Below are 16377 nucleotides of genomic sequence, written 5' to 3'. Positions count from 1 at the left end.
ATATGAAGGATCTTTAGCTTTCAATTGCAATCCACCCTTGGAGTATACAAGGATATGTATAGATAGTGTGATATTTGGATCAAGGTGACTCTCTTTCCTGAGTGCCATACAGTAGTGTTAGTACTGTACAGATTTTAAATCCCTGCCTAGAATCAGGCAAGATAAAAGGCACAAGAGTAACTTAACAGATGCAGTTAACAAGACACTTAAAATACATGCTAGATAGCAAGTCACCAAGCCAGTTGGAGTGTTTTGTTGCTTTAGCAAACCTTTTTATTATGCTGTGACTTTTAAAAAGTTGAGGTAGTTCATTTTCAGATATTTCTAGTGAATTCCTTCATGGAAAATAAGCTTTTTGGACAATTTATCCCATGATAAATTTATTCCATGATAAATTGTAGCAGGATTTCATGAAATGGAATGACAAGGCCAATTATGAAATATTTTTTAAAAAAACTAGTAAGAAGGCTTAGCCTTACTTTCCACTTAGGACAAAACTCATACTTACGAAGTCTTTCAAAATAACAGCCTTTCCAGAAAGATCGGCGTGTGGTGTTAGCAAGGTAAAGATCACCCTGCCCGCGGGTGTGATTACCGCGGTGACGGCGGCTCTGCTGCAGCATGCCGTAAAACTCGCCAGGTGGAGCTCTAAGGTACCGGGTCACCCCTCTGGGGACCTACGTGGGAGGAACGCGCGGTGTACCCATGGGAAGACGCGGGCATGGAATTCACAACTGCACCTCAGCGTATTCACACGAAAATAAGGGGCTGGAATTAAAATAATACCCCTGCCCACCCTTAAAGGATTAAGGACGGGAATGCCCAAAGCAGAGGTGTAAACATTCAGAAAGTAAACAGCTGTGCACTAGTTATTTACTTTTATGAAGGAAAGAGATAGCGGCGTGTACTTTTACTGACCAAGCAGCTGGGCTGAGCAACTTTTCTTACATTTCCTTCCCATCTTTTCAGGCTTAAAGATATTTAATAGTGCTCCTCTCTGGGCAAGCATATCATACTGAAACATGCATGCATTTGAGACGAACTTGACAAAAAGAGGCATATAAGGCTATGCCGGGGTGTATTTATTATCCGGGTGACAAGTGGATGTCGCACAGAACAGAGAGCCCCGCTGGGGAATTAGGACTTAAAACAGAACCTGAAGTAGCAAAGCATTTCGGGGTGGGGTGGGGTGGGGTGTGTTCTCTCTTGTCTATGAGAGAAACAAGGTTAAAGCGAATAGGGGTGCAAAGTCGTAACAAGGGATGTCTGCAAGCTATTTCAGTCCTTTAAAAACAATCAGTCTGGAAGACTTCAGGGTCATGAAATTTGCCTCTGAGGGGGCGAATTTCTCACGTTTGGGTTTAAAACCGAAGGATTTTCTCCTTCAGGGTGGTAGTGACAATGACACTCATAAAGACGTGGCTGCAGCAGGGGCAGTTACAGCTTCCCTGAAGATTTTGGGGAGAGCATCTCACCCGGGCCGGGCCGACCTGGGGCCACGACGGGTCACCTGCGGCGCCGCGGTTGCCTCGAGTGCAGCGGGGCTTGGAGGAGCAGGACTAGGGGAAGGCTGGCCGGGGTGGGCGGCTGGAGAGGGGCAAGCGCCTCTGCAGCAAAGCCCTCAAAACGCTGGAGAAATCCAGCGCCTGGCAATGACCCGAGGCAAGTGGGAAAGGCAGCGCTAGGAGTTAGGCGAGGCTAAGAGGAAGGCGGGCGGGGGGGGGGGGGGGGGGGACGACGACAAAAAAGAAGTTTTCTTTTAGTCTGAGCCCAGGAAGGGGAAAAAATCCTTCTCAGCGGTTGTCAAGGAGATGGGCGGCCGGGTTCGCCGGACTGTCTGCCTTCAAAGCCCGCAGCTCGGGGGGAGCCATTTCCTCGCGGCTGCCTGCGAAGGGCAGGGGGCTGCGCCCCCCAGAGCCGTCCCCAGCCGCGGAGGGGCGCCCTCCCGCGGGGGGCGGAGGGGGCGCTAACGCTCCGCCCGCGCGCCCCGGCCCCTGAGGGGAACAAAGCTCAGGGCTCGCACAGCTGGGGACGCCCGAGGACGAAGCCCGGTATCTGCCCCAAGGGCTCTCTGCGGGCTTCCTACCTGTTGGGAGACGTGAGCGGTAGCTAGCAGGCGCGCGGGCATCACGCCGATAAGCACCACACGCCTGACGAACAGACATCTTTCGGGGCGGGGAAGAGTTCAACCGCCTCGCCGACCACCCCCCACCCCCGGTGGCGGCGGGGCTCAGGGGCAGACCCGGGGGCGGTGGGGCGGTGAGGGCGGCCCGGCCCGCCCCGCCCCGGCCGCCGGCACCGCCCCCGCCGCGGGAGCCCCGGCGAATCAGCGGGGCGCTGTCAGGGCGTCAGCGCCGGCGGCTCCGCGCGGCCGGCCCCGAGCGCGTCCCTTATCGCAGACAGGCACCGGGGGCCGGGGATCGCATCATTATCATGGGCACTGTTTGCTTTTCGCGGCGCTGCTGTTTGCTTTTCGCTCTCGCCTGGGCCGGCAGGTTGGCGGGAGGCAGCGGGGGCGCAGGTAAGAGGGGGCTCCGCCGCCGTGCCGCCTTCCCCAGGCTCGGGCGGCGCGGAGCCGCGGCCCCGGGGGGACCGTGTTTGTCCGCTCTCCTCTCCCTGGTGTAAGGTGTTGAGGGGGAGGTCACTTCTTGCTGCTAGTAGTGCCGGGGGTGTTGGAAGTTGTGGTGGGGAGGCGTTTTCTCGCGTGTTTGACACTGCCGGAGCCAAGGGACGTCTGGAGGGAGAGACTGGGAAGAAAAAGTTACTTTCCCTCAGTGCCTACGAGATAATTCTGTGCTGAACCCTAGAGACTCCGCAGGGGAAGCGTTGGCTGTTATATCTTCCCAGGGTTTCCCTGTCTGCGCATTAACCCAAAGACCTGCTGTTTCTTAACAGCCGCGCTTGTATCTGTTTAATAGCAGTAATGGTATTAAGTCTTTGCTCCGGTGTTTAAAAACAAAACAAAACAAAACCCCCATCTGCCTAGGAATGTTGTAAGCCCAAAGTAATTTCTTAAAGATGTGTATGCAGTCTCTGAAGTTGTGCTAGAAGAAATCCTTTAAAGTGAAGGGGGGGGCGGAAAAATCCCTTTTCCTCAGATACAAGGGTTTAAATGCAACAAAATGAACAAACTCAGCGTAGAAGTTCTTAAAGTCCAAGAAATGCAATGTGAGATGTGGAGCAGAGCAGGGGCTCATATTTGGTTTTGCCCTTTCATTTAACTCATTGGCATTCACGCCTGACTCCCAGGCATCCTCTGGTTGCTGTGAAATGTCCCCTTTGGCTCAATGCAGTTTGAATTTTTGACGGCATTATAAAGAGTCCAGCTGTCACTTTTGCTGATCTTGATGGGAGATGGGTGCCTTTTAATGAGTCAAAAGTATGAACCAAAGCATTTTTAAAAAAGAAAAAAAAAACAACCTTCTTTTCTTTTTGTGCTTGACTGGATCTGTGTCTGATCTGGGCAACACCCTCAGACCCCCTAAGCTAATTCACGTAAATCATAGCTAGATCTGAACCGGGTCAGCGGTTAAAATAAACGAATGGACAAGAAAGAAGGAAACAGATTACAGCAGCCCTGCGTTTCTCCAGAAAATACAACGTTCTGCGTTTGGGAAGGGGAAACTGTTCCCCTCTTTCTTTAAAAAAAAAACAATACCGAGTGCAGGCAATTCTCTTGCTAGGAGCCCTGAGGTGCCCCGCGGGGCCGTCCTGGTCTGCACCTCTCAGAGAAGTTCTCTGCTGTGTGCCATGCCACAATATCTGATTATTCTTCCCTCTCCAAATAGCCCCCTCCTGTCCCCGGTGACTTTGACGATCCGTGTTTTATCACTGGAGAAGGCTGAATGAGCACTTCTGAAACAATTCGCGTTAGGATTTCAAGCTAACAATAAACCTGTTTTCACTTTAGTGCACCTTTTTTGAGGATCTGTTAATCTAATTGGCATGAAACCAGCTGCACATGTCTCTCGCTGGATGCCCCCCTCCCTCCCTCCGCAGCACCCCTCTCTTCTCGGTACTTGCTAAAAATGAAGGGGAGGCTCTGCTCTGTGCAGCCCTGCTAGTTGTTACCCGGCTGCTAACCCGCCCATCCTGGGCAGAGCGCTCCCCTGCCTGCCTGTCTGCCTTTCTGCTCCCGGGAGCCCCAGATGTGGCTCTCGCCTGACATGGTGAGGAAGTCCGGGTGAGGTGCGTTATTGGCACAGCGGCCGCGGCTGACAGCGGCGGGCGGCCCGGCCCGGCCCGGCCGGCCGGTCTCCCCGAGGCAGCGCCGGTCTCCGGCGTCGGCGGCCCCGCTGCCCCGGTCCCCCGCCGCAGCCCCTCGCGTAGGTTGCGGCGGGTGACAAGGTGGCCGGGGACTGTCTGTGGGGAGCGCGGGGGGGGGGGCAGGGCAGGTTAGGCAGGGCTTTAAATGTTCCCATGTTGACAGCTCACCCCATCGCTGAATAGGTCGGAGCTTCCCCCATGTTCACTTCATTAACATTCCCACGACTACCAAATCTCGACTCCCTCTCATCCTCCTCCCTCCCCCATCCTCTTGAAACCCGGGGGGGAGAACGAATGCCCGTCATTGAAATGTCTGTAAAGGCTTCCTACCCTGAAAATAAGAAGAGCGGTCTGGGTCCCCTCTTTCAGAGTCCAGCTCATCCGTAAGGCACCCGCCCGAGCAGGGGCCAGGAGGACTGCTGGGACCTTTCCTTCTAAATGACTTTTAGTCCATGTGGATGATGTTATTGCAGGTTGCTTTTCTCCACGCTAACCTACCGAGTTTCATATGGTCTTCCATTTATTTATTTTCTTGCCTTTTAATAAGAAGGATTAATGTGGTTTTACTGTTCAAATATTTCCTTTTCTCATTCCCCCACCAGCATAGTTTATTTAAACTAGGGTCTATCTTTCTAAATTAAGAAGATCTCTTTGCTAGAACATGCAAATAGGCTTTTTTTCTCCTCTTATAGGTCATTTAAACACTCTCTTGTTTTACTAAGATGTGGGTCTCCAGTACCAGACCTATACAGCAGATGCTAGTTTCTAGTATGTCTAATGATTTCCTAATGCAGAAATGTGGGACCGAGTCCCTCTAGCTTGGTGGAGCAGTGCTTATAAATGACTTAAGGAGAATAACACATTGGTTTGTTCAGTTATTTGACCTTAGATGTTCCCATTTCCAGGGTGAGACTCGGAAGGCAGGCCTGCAAACAGCTTCTTCAAGGGGAGTATCTATTTTTGACGGTTTTCTGTGTCTCCCTTCTTATCTATCCCCTTGGGGTTCGTTCTGTGCTTCCAGATGTTGACGAGTGCGCAGAAGCTACGGACGACTGTCACATCGATGCAATTTGCCAAAACACACCAAAATCCTACAAATGCATCTGCAAGCCAGGCTATAAAGGCGAAGGGAAACAATGTGAAGGTAAGGACAGCTCGGCTCCTCTCCTATCTCTCCTCCCCTCCCTTCTCTTATTTGTTTGCTCTTTAAAAGCTTTTGTAAACAGCTGAATTCCTGAAACGATTAATGCAGATTTACAGCTGCTTAACCTCAAATCTCGGTGTTTATTGGCAAGCATCCCCCCGCTGCTTTTGCTAATTGTCCGGCATCGCAAACATCGTGTCCGCCAGCCTACTTTTAAAAATTTAAAAAAAAAAAAAAAAAAAAAAAAAGCGGGGGGGGGGCGTTCCCCACCGAGGCGACCCCTGGGTTCGCACCGGCTTGTCCCGGGCAGTGCTGGCCCCACTGCCGCCGGGGCCTCGAAGCGCCGCGCCAAGCACGTGGGCCCGCCCCGCGGGGCGCGGCCGCCGGGCCGGGCCGGGCTGGGGCCCCTGGCTCGCTCCCCGGCAGAGAGCGGGCGGGGAGGGCTGGCCGCCGTCACTAGCCGGGGCCGCCGTGCCTGCGGGTGGCCGTCCCTCCCGGCTGCAGGCGTTCGGGGAGGCCTCATGCCTTCTCCCGCCGCCGGGCCAGCCAGCGGGGCTGCGGGAAGCCGGGGCCGCCTCCCTCCGCCGGAGCCGCGGGGCCGCGCCCGCCCCCGCCGGGCCTGCGGCCTCCCCACCCTAGCCCGGCACGGTGTGGCGGGCTGTGCCGGTCGCTCTGCTTGGGTCTCTCTGAGGCACGGGGAAGCTTGCACCTTCCGCTTGGCCAACGTGTGATTTACTGTCACTCTTCTTACCCAGCCAGAGCCTCATTCCCCCCGGGCAAGTTACAGTAGGTGTTTTTGTGTATCAGCTTGAACAGGACACTGGAGCTTGCTTCTCTTTGACACTATGCATGTGGCATGATCATGTATTTTTAGCCTGTGGAACACTATTTTAAAAGAACTATTTCAGATTATTGTACTTACACAGACTTAAAAAAGTTGTTTTACTTCTGTATGTCCTTACATCGATCATTGCAATTGAAAAAGACCTAGCATGTTTTATTAGGCACAGTGTACGCTCATATTTCAGATTTTACAAACTCCATCTTGTCTATTGAACCTCAGCAGAGAGATTGTTCTCTGGTGAAAAGAATGAATATTGTAATCACAGTAGAATCCCTTACAAATAAAAGATGCAAGGTTTTTTTTTTTCCTACTTGTAGATGCTTAGCAGCTATAAAAATTCTCTTTCCAAGTCTGTCTCTTTCTACAGCAGACTGAAACTTTTTCAAAATGTATATGGCCAGTGCATTAAAAAGATTAAAGACCTAGAAATGACTTTGCTGAAGTCTACAAAAATTTGAAACCACATATTATTCTCCATGGACTTCCAAAGTGTTTGTTCAAGTGCCCTCATAAAGCATTTTTGTGGTTGTCATATTTTTCTGTCTTGGGCTTAAATTGACAGAGACAAATTCCTTCTGTCCACCTTTTGGTGCTCTAACGTCTCTGGGCTGCTGTTCATTTGGAAGCCAGATTTTCTTTCTTGCAAACAGAATAATCATTCAGCACCACTTCTTCCTCTATTCATCCCTTCCAGGGAAAGAGCTCTGTGCAGAGAAAATGTACTGAAGGCCACAGCTGTGGAGGTTACAGCATTCTCAGAATTGGTACTTCTTGTTGTATTGGTTTTCCACATCAAAAGTTTCCTTAAACTTTAACTACTCATATTTTGGCTGTTGAGCTCTGTTTAATGGTAGACCTGGCTGATACTCATTTAATATACATATTTCTCTTTGCCTGACTTACCTTGGCTCAGTAAAAAAGAGTAAGTTGTAAAAAATCAGATTTCTCTGTGGAATGATGTACAGAATCATGGAATTTCTGTGGCTAATGTCAAACTCCTATCTAATGAATTTAGTGTCTGACAAGCTTGATGAGTAAGCTGGGGCAGACTGCAACACATTCTGCATGGATGTTAATTGTTCAGCGTTAGTCAGGTAAATGAATGTAAGGTGTCTAAACCAGGTATTACTATGCGTGATATATAACTTTTTTTACAGTGTTACAGTAACAGTTCTAAAGATTTTGCATCAGCTCTATATCTTAAGTTTGTAATTGATATCAAACTTTGGGATAAGCAGAGAGCTTGAAATATTTTTGGATGCTTCCTTTCTGGAGCTTGTTTTAGATTACTTTATGTAGTATGTCTTAATTTGATCCTGAAGTACTTTGAAACTTTGTTACTGAGGTTATGTACCTTCAGTGGCAGGCAGATATCATTATGTCCTTCTTAAAAGTGAGTGAACTCAAAACTGTAGAGGTGAAGGAAGGGTCATACAAGTCAGTGGCAGACCTAAGATCTGCCTCAAGTCTGCTGTTCGCATAGCGTGGGTTTATTTTGCATCTTGAGGTCAAGTGTTCAAAACCTACACAAATAAACAGACTAGCAATATCAATTGGTATTTAATATTCTGTCACAAGACAGCACCCGTAATCAGACATTAAAAATTATCTTTTAAGATAAAAGTGACTGTGCTTGTAATAACAAAGACGAAATACACCGAATGGTTTTTGTTGTGCCAAAACCAAAGCTGGCTCATTAAGCGATTCTGGGTCTTTATAACTGAGCTTTTCTAAATAAGCTTTTTGATCACTGAAACTAGTTACCTGTGAGAAAAGGATGTCTTTTGTACAGATAATGTGCCTCTTTAACTAAGTTTGTAGCAATCTACCTGTATTGCTTCATCTCTAAAAAACATTCATTATAGTGTAACTAACTCTCTTATAGTGCAGGCTGTCATATACAGCCAGATTTTACTAAACAAGCAGACTTGCGATTTATATAGTGCAGTGAGCTTAAAGAAATGATACTGTATGATCAAATTTGTTCTAATAAATTTTAGTGAGCTGCCAGTTTAGGTTATACTGAGGCATTACAATTAATTTAGAAAGGTGTGCATGTTAATGTATTTTAAACATCAGTCTTAAATATTGCTTTTATTCACTTAAAATCCATTTTTAGAGTATGGGAACTAACATGATTTGGATGATTCTTAAGTTTTATAAAAGCAATGGAGCAACATATTTGTACAAATATGTCCAGTATGTGAATACGTATTTGTGTACTCTTGTCTATTTATTTATAGTTTTTTATTCAAAGAAAATGAATAGTTTAAAAAATGGGGTCTTTAGGCTAATGCAGTAAGTGTGGAGCCCAGCCGCTTGTGCAGTATTTTGTGCACATTTTGCTACTCTGACCTAAAGGGTGGGGAGAAATACGTAAGACAGAAACATTCCTTTAAGGACATGTGGAGAGCTCTAGCAGAAATTATACTGAAATGAAACATGTTCTTGACAGTCTGTTAAATTCCTTTAGCAGGGAATTTGTTTCTGAACTTTGCTTTTCTTGCAAAATGTCTTTTGGACTGGGTTTCTCCAGAGTTCCTGAGGATTGGGGATGACTTCTCAGTTCGCAGATCTACCCTACCTTTTTTCTTTCCTTTTTTTGGGTAGCCTTCTCGCCTGAACCAGCTGACCTATTTTTTTCCACAGAGCACAGTTGTTTCTCCAGACAGAAGAGTTGCTCGTTCTTCCTATGTCCTGTCTTCTGCTTCCCTCTGTAGATTTCAGTTTACCTTTTTTTTTTTTCAACGAGCTATCTGCTATGCTTTGTCAAGCCATATGGTCAGCATTGCTGTGATGATATTTCCCCATATCACATAATACATCAATATCCTTTGACCACAAATTCTCTAGCTGGTGTTTTCATTGGACAGAATAATGTGTCCAACCCAGGTAATCTTTAAAAAAAATACTTTATTTCAGTTGTCCATTTCTATTCAATATACAAAAATCTATTCATTGATAACTGATTCAGTTGCCCTGGCAGACCTCCTATTACCTAGGAAATCTTCCCTGTTGTGATTTTAATCAGTATCTCAAATGCATTGGCCTGCATTCAGCTGCAAGCATGCTCTTTCGTGCTCCCTATGTCTTTGGCCTTACCTTCTCTACATTGTGTTTTGGTCTCCCCACAGGTTGGTATCTCAATAAAATTGTTACCTGGAAAATTGTGTCAAAGCAATGGAAATTCCAGAGAGTTCAAAAGGATTCCAAGTCCTGAGGTTCCCTGGGCCTTGACAGGCCCTCCTTTGTCCCCAGTGCCAATGTTGCGTGTTTGCTGTTGTAGGGTACTCTGTCACTGAACAGTTTATAAAGGGGTTTAGCTCTCAAACCTAGTTAATTTTTTTGGCCCATGCTACTTTTCAGGCTATTCCAAACCCTCAAGCCATTAATGGTTAAAATACTCTGTATAATTTCTGGTTGATATTTATCTGTGCCCATTTTGTATCCAGTTAGTGTGTTAACTTTATTCTCTATTTTAAACATTTTTTCCCTCAGCCTACTGTTTATCCCCAGTGTGACTGTAATTTCAGTGAGTTACTCTAGCTGTAGTTTCTTTTTCTTTTGGATGATATCTTACGTGTAGGACTCTTTCTCTACAGGATGTAAAGGATGTGATTGGATGGATGTGATTTTTCCTTAAGACGTTCACTGGGACCTGTTGCTTCTCTCTGCTCTGAGCTTTCCCATATTGAATAAGATTTCCCTCTTGGTGCATTTTTTTCTACTGTCTTTCATAGTATTTGCATAACTATTCTTCAGTTCTTTTAATAATTGGTCTCATACAGTTGTCATGTTTCATGAACTTTTTGTACAGAAGAGAAATGCTCACAACTTTCAGCTGTACTTTTTTTTTTTTACTCCTGCTGTGAAGCTTCATAATGTTGTTGATGGACTTCTCGCTGAGGACAACATACATGTACCATGGCAAGGTATCTTGGCAGAGTCTGCCTTGAGAGGGTGATTTTCAGGTTTCTGCTCATGTTGGAAATTTGTGCTATATCAGCAGCAGTTCTGCTTGACTGCTAGTTGAGTAGGCCTGTGCAGTTCTAGTGATCTAAGTTTCTCATATGTTGATGTACTTGCAGTCCTTTTCCGAATGTAAGTAATCACTGAAGGTAAACAGGCAGATGGTCATGGTATTCTGCAAAGGGGGCTGTTATTCTTGATTACCCCAGTGGTAGCACCTCATTGGGTTTAAGCATGATACAATCTCAAAATACGATAAACGATTCCTGCCTCAAGCACAGGTATATTCAGCCCCACAGCAGGTTATATTCTGCGTATGTCCATTTGGAAACACAGACTAATTGTCCTTTCTGAACCCCAGTGCTCATCTAAGGACTGCTTAGCTGAAGGAAGCTTCTGGAAAACATACAACCAAACAGTCTAGTAAGGCGTCTCCTAATCTGGGGCTGATAGGCTGCTCGTCACAACTTCTGCCACAGTTCCTAACATTTGTCTGTGTACAGTGGATGGAAATACTCAATACAGTATCTGGAAGAATACTTGCATTGATATATCTAGATTTTGTTATTTCCATTGATGTTCTGTGACGTATGGCTTTATTTCTAACACGATCTGTTGCTGCAGACAGAAAAGCACAGAGTATCGTACAGATAATCTCTAAACTGTTAACTAAAAGCCCTTTTCTGAACTAGGAATTCTAATTTTGTGGAAACAACAGGATAGTGAATTTCTTACTTTGCCAAATGTTTGAGATTCTTGTGATAGCACATGCAATTCTGGCTGCATGCTGCAGGTGCAATAATGTCTCTAAGCCAAAATTTAAACTACTCACGGTGTTTGCAGCAATACACCGAAGTCCAAAATGATAGCTCATTGCATTTACAATGAATCAGAAATGGTATAGATAAACCACTCAATATCATCTTCAGTAATTTTGTGGGTGTGAGGCCAAGTTTATTCTTATACCTGTTTGTTAGATTTAAAGGATTTTAAACAAATCTTAGCAATTGGAAAAACATACAGAAAATTTATCTCCTCATCACTCCCATTTGAATAATAATGATTGTTTCTCTAGGCTTGACTTAATATTCTTCTTACAATTTTAATCTTGTTCACCCGTTTTATATTCCTTTTTCTTAAGAAGCTGGTCTCACTCATTGGATTTTAATTTTACTGTAGTCTTTCAAATATCTGCTGTGTTCTTCTCATGCTCTTCAAAAATGAATCCAAATATTGTGACAGGGCTGCTCTGAATCAATCAACCTGGAAACAGCACAAGACATTTCAGAGTTCTCATTTCCTAGCTCCTGGTCCAGTATCTCACACTGAATCCTCCTCTTGTCTGCAGGGATAAGTAAGTATGCAGCTTCTGGATGTCTTTTAAATGGAACAATGATCCCATTTCTTTTAAGAGCTCCATGGTGTCCTGTCAATCCACTCTCAGCAATTCTTTCTTAAGTGGACCATCTTTATCAATGATGTGTTAGTGTAAATGAACACTGTTGGGTGTCCTTTGGCTTCTGAAACTTGGGCATCTTGATGCTTGCACAACTCTAGTGGGCTCAGGCTTGTGCTGTCTGTCTGTCTTACTGCTGAATAACAGTGGGGCTACTGAACAAGGCAGCTTAAGTGACTTCTTCCTGATTGGTGATTCTTCTAATTGCAATAGAAGCTGAATTCATTCTCTCAAGGAAGGGTCATTCTCTGGGATCTTGCAAATATTGACTCATTTCAGGCTAATATTATCACTACATCCATAGTCTTGCTGTTATTGCTTGCAAGAAGGTGCTCTAGGAAGTTGGTTTGATCCAATACACTAATAATATCTACTAATTATTTCCCACTACATGTCTCTCAGGGGAATAAAGGATTTTCTGAATAGCTCTGTGTTGGTGTGTTGAGGTTTTTTTTCCCCTGAAAACACCACAAATATCTACACCCTTTGTCTGCCTGTTCTGAAAAGCTGCAGGAAGGTGGAATGTGAACATTTTTCCTAAATATTGTTTCATCCTTTGTTCATATCCTTATTCTAATTTTGTTATTTTCTGTATAACCATTTTGTGACTTGATCTCAGTTTAGTGCTTGAGGCTTTGACACTGGTCTAATTACTTTGGAACTGGTTGTCCAGTAATCTTGAGGTCTGCAGTGAGTATTAGGTACTGAAGCTGCTAAGCTTTCCAGTTTTACAGTTACAATACCTTAACAGATGACATTAATGTCACATATTGAACTTCATGTCACCCTCCCATAATGGTTGTGTTCTGGGTGAGATCTGTTGCTACAAGTCTGTGATGCTGATTTTGTCCTATTGGCTTGCAGCAGCCCATCTGAGCACAGAGGAGGAGATACTCTGCCACCTCCTAATTTTGTGGTGATTTTTATTTCAGGGTCAAATCTTCCTTCCCACTTTTATTCACACGGATTATAGCTTTACTCTGGGTGAGCCATTATGCTGATTTCACTGAAAGCAGCTTCCAGAATGAAGCAGTACATGTCAAAAAATGGGGGAGGGAGAATATAAACTAGCTTTTTTGATTTGAGCTAGTAACTACATTTTTTTTTCAGTCAAATCCTACTCATTTGATTGGTTAACTTGATGCATCTTTTTGGGGTTAGGCTGATATTTCCCAGAATCCAATTCTGAGGTCTTCTATATCTGTGCTTCTTTTTTTTTAATTGTCTGGTACCATTTAATACTCGATTCTCAGCTTGCCAGTTTTCTGAATTACTTCAGGGAATGGTGTTTCTTAGGGGATGGAGAAGAAGTAGCAAGCAAGAAAATACTCCTGAGAACATTCTGTAATAAAACAGAATTTTATTACAGCCTAAGTGAATTAACAGCTTATGATAACTTTTTCTTTTCTCCTTCATGCTTCTTCTGTTCCTTGAATAGGGCTTTTGTGTTGCCAGGGTTGAGCCTTGATTTTATTTATTTATTTATTTAATTCAGATTGCTTTATTTTTCTGACTTTGTTCAGGAGTTTGTCCAATAAAGCCAGAATATCCCTTAGTTGGGATGACATGACCCGTTTAACTGCTCACAGTGCCATCAGTCCCCATGTGAAACACACCCTATTGTTTTCTCCTCTCCCTTTTCCTCCCTGCCCTGTCCTACCTCTCAGAGCTACTTTCTGGCAGCCCATAATGCTGCTTCAGTGAACAGCTCCCCCGGTGGTCCAGTTTGGAAATCTTCCATTTTTACTTAGGAAAAGAACATTTGCTCCAACTTCGCCCCCCCACCCGCTGCCCCCCCAGATGTGCTTCTTGGATACAAATATCACTATATTTTGCATAAACAAATACCATACTGCTAGAAATATGGCCTCATTCTTCAGCAGCATTACATGTAATTCTCAATTTGGAAAAAATATGTTTTTTTCCAAGGACACTTCTCTAAATAGTTGATAAGCTCCCTGTCTGCTGGATGGTCTATGGGTACTCTGGGAACTTACAAATATATATAAAATTTCATCAGTCTCAACAGTTGTTAAGCAGCAGAACCCAGGGTGGCCTCCTGTGGTGATGTAAACTTGGTATTTAGAAGGAACTTCTCCTTTGCCCCAAATATACAGTGTAAATTATCTGCCAGGAAAATTATAATAAAATGAAGGAGCATAAATAGAATGTACTAAGCTCAATATGTAAGAGTCTGTCCTTCTTCTGTCTTCATTCTTCATACATGTCAGACACTGCCCGGTTTTCCTACCTGTCACCTTTACTGCTGGGGCAGTCCCTTTTCCTTGCAGTCTTCATTATATTGTCTTGTATATTCTGTTACTCAGCTGTCTCCTAACCTTGTCATTTCCCTACTGCCAATCCTACTTCTCTTTCTTTTGTCCTCTCCTAGTGTATTTTCACCTGCTTCTTTTTTATGTTATTCAGTTTTCCTTCCCTTGTCCTCTTTTTCAGTGGCTTATTGCAGTTACAGCAATACAGTATTATTCCAAGAGCCAGCGTCCAATAGCAAGACCTCTGCGACTGGAGAGCTGGTAGCTGCAAGCTCTGAGGACCCCTTACTGGTCTTTTCCCTTGAGTTCGTTATTTATTTATTTATTTATTTATTCATTTCAGATGGCTTTATTTTTCTGACTTTGTTCAGGAGTTTATCCAATAAAACCAGAATATCCCTTAGTTGGGATGACATGACCCGTTTAACTGCTCATAGTGCCATCAGTCCCCATTGTTCTGTCCCTTGAGTTCAAGTCAAAACAGCTCCCGCCAGGTCTCAGAGTTTTCCCCTTTTCTTCCTTTTCCTCCACTTCTTTCCTGGCCTGCACCACCAGCTCAGAGTTCACCTGTCCCTCAGCACGTTCCCTGCTGTTCCTACCCCTGCAGACTCATGGCTCTTTCCTCAGGTGGCAGTCTGGAAAGACATGTTTGCATGGCTGTTTGCCGTCATTTGTCAGCTCCCATTTGATTATGGGGACTGTCTGTGTGTGTCCATCTCACTACCAAAATACATGTTCCTTGTTCTGAGACTGAACGTAAGCTGAGGCATGATGTGGTCAGGGAGCCTTTGGTTGGATGATAGCAGAGGAGCTGAGGAATGCGACCTTCTGCTACTTCCCTAAACCTTGCCCAAATAAACTCCACTAATGTGGCTTTTGTCTCCTCTGCATTTGGGCCAGGTAGCGTCCACTCTGATGCTGTTAGGACACTGTGGAGGTAATGGGAATTGTGGATGATGGACATAGTCTCTGTACTTGCGGAAGAGGATGGTGGATGCAGTTTCTGTAGCCATGGTACTAGTCCAACCCCATTCTAAACCAGGATAGCTGGGAGTCTTAACTACAGAGCAAGTTTGACCAAGCCTCAGGTAGCCCTGGGATGGAGGATGTATGGCGGGAAGTTGTAGGGAAAATGTGTGTACAGTCTGGTTGGAAAAAGGAGTGCTACTCTACTTCCTCAATGCACTGATTTAGGAAATTCCTGTTTACTTGATCATGCTTTTTTTTTGCACAGGGGCAATTGCTGTGGGGCTATACTGTGAAGAATATCACAGAAATAATCCCCCCGAAAGTGGAAGAAAAACCAAAGGATTACAGCATGGCTCTATAAGCTGTTCTACACTGAAAAGGCAATGAACTGGGGTACAGAGGCTGAAACAAATGGCAGGGAGAAGGTGGTGGTGGACGAGGTGAATAGATTTCTTAATGTGGCTTAGCTTCTGGAACCATTGTGTTGTGAAACTACAGCCTAAGGCTGAAAAAACACCAACCAAGAAGGACATTTTGGAAACTTTAGCTACCTAAATTTCAGCAGGTGCCTGCTGAACTTGTGGATTTGTTTGATTGTGGTGGTTTTTTTTTTTAAATGGCTTTTTTTTTGTTTGGTGAATTTTCAGCTGTAGTTTGGCCAGCTTTTTCTGTCCCAAGAAATCTACTGAAAGGTAACTCCCCGCCTCCTTACAGGAAAAAAAATCTGAGAGCATTAAATCTGTTCAAGTAATTGGGGGAGATTTTTTTAAACATAGTAAAGCAGTGAATTTTCCATATAATCACTTTAGAAAAAAGCCAGCTTTCTGGGGTTTTTTCTTCTTTTGTTTTAGTATATATATATTTGGTTTAAATTTCAGCTGAAAAAAAGACCTGATTTAAAGCAGATACCTTGCATGAAAAGTTCTAGCCCATACATAAATGTTTGGCAGAGTTGTAAGAAACTGAAGATAGGGTCTGACAGACCCCCTTGAAATTTCAGGACTTTTCTACATTTTGAAGATGCTCAGCAAAAGAAATACACTTACATTGCAGTTTGAAGAGTTGTTTTCTTCAAATGCCTTGATTCATCAGAGTACTTGAGCATGTGCTTAATCTTAAGAGCCTGTCTGTTACCCTTTAAAGTAATTCTGTTTAAGTGCTTTATTAAATTGAAGATATTGTCCTATTTTACTTTACAGTGCTCCTTCTCTGGAGCTGTAGAAGATCACAGTTTCTTCTTCAGTGACCAAGGAATAGGAAAAAAAAAGATCTGGATCATTTAATAAGCTGATGTAAGACCTTCATCTTGCAGGTGCTTTAGAACTGAATTTAGTGCTTAACACGTGAGCAGTTTGTTTGGTGCTGTAGGCCCCATAGATAACATATCGAATTCAAGACCAAATTTCACAACTGTTGATGATGTTTTACAGTACAACCACCAAAGACAATCAGAAAT

General features: G+C 44.4%; 1 protein-coding gene across 1 annotated transcript in view; it reads left to right on the top strand.

Annotated features, from left to right (window-relative positions):
* The first annotated feature begins 2418 nt into the window (after window positions 1–2418).
* Window positions 2419–16377, top strand: part of SCUBE1 (signal peptide, CUB domain and EGF like domain containing 1) — a 212842-nt gene continuing 198883 nt past the window's right edge. The window contains exons 1-2 of the mRNA XM_075161699.1: window positions 2419–2521; window positions 5288–5410. Of these exons, the coding sequence (XP_075017800.1) occupies window positions 2434–2521; window positions 5288–5410 (211 nt within the window). The 5' untranslated portion in view covers window positions 2419–2433. The remainder of the gene's footprint in view (window positions 2522–5287; window positions 5411–16377) is intronic.

The sequence above is a fragment of the Calonectris borealis genome, chromosome 1 (genome assembly GCF_964195595.1).
Source record: "Calonectris borealis chromosome 1, bCalBor7.hap1.2, whole genome shotgun sequence".
Taxonomy (NCBI): Eukaryota; Metazoa; Chordata; class Aves; order Procellariiformes; family Procellariidae; genus Calonectris; species Calonectris borealis.
Note: the sequence above shows the minus strand (reverse complement) of the source record. Positions and strands in the feature narration are given on the sequence as shown.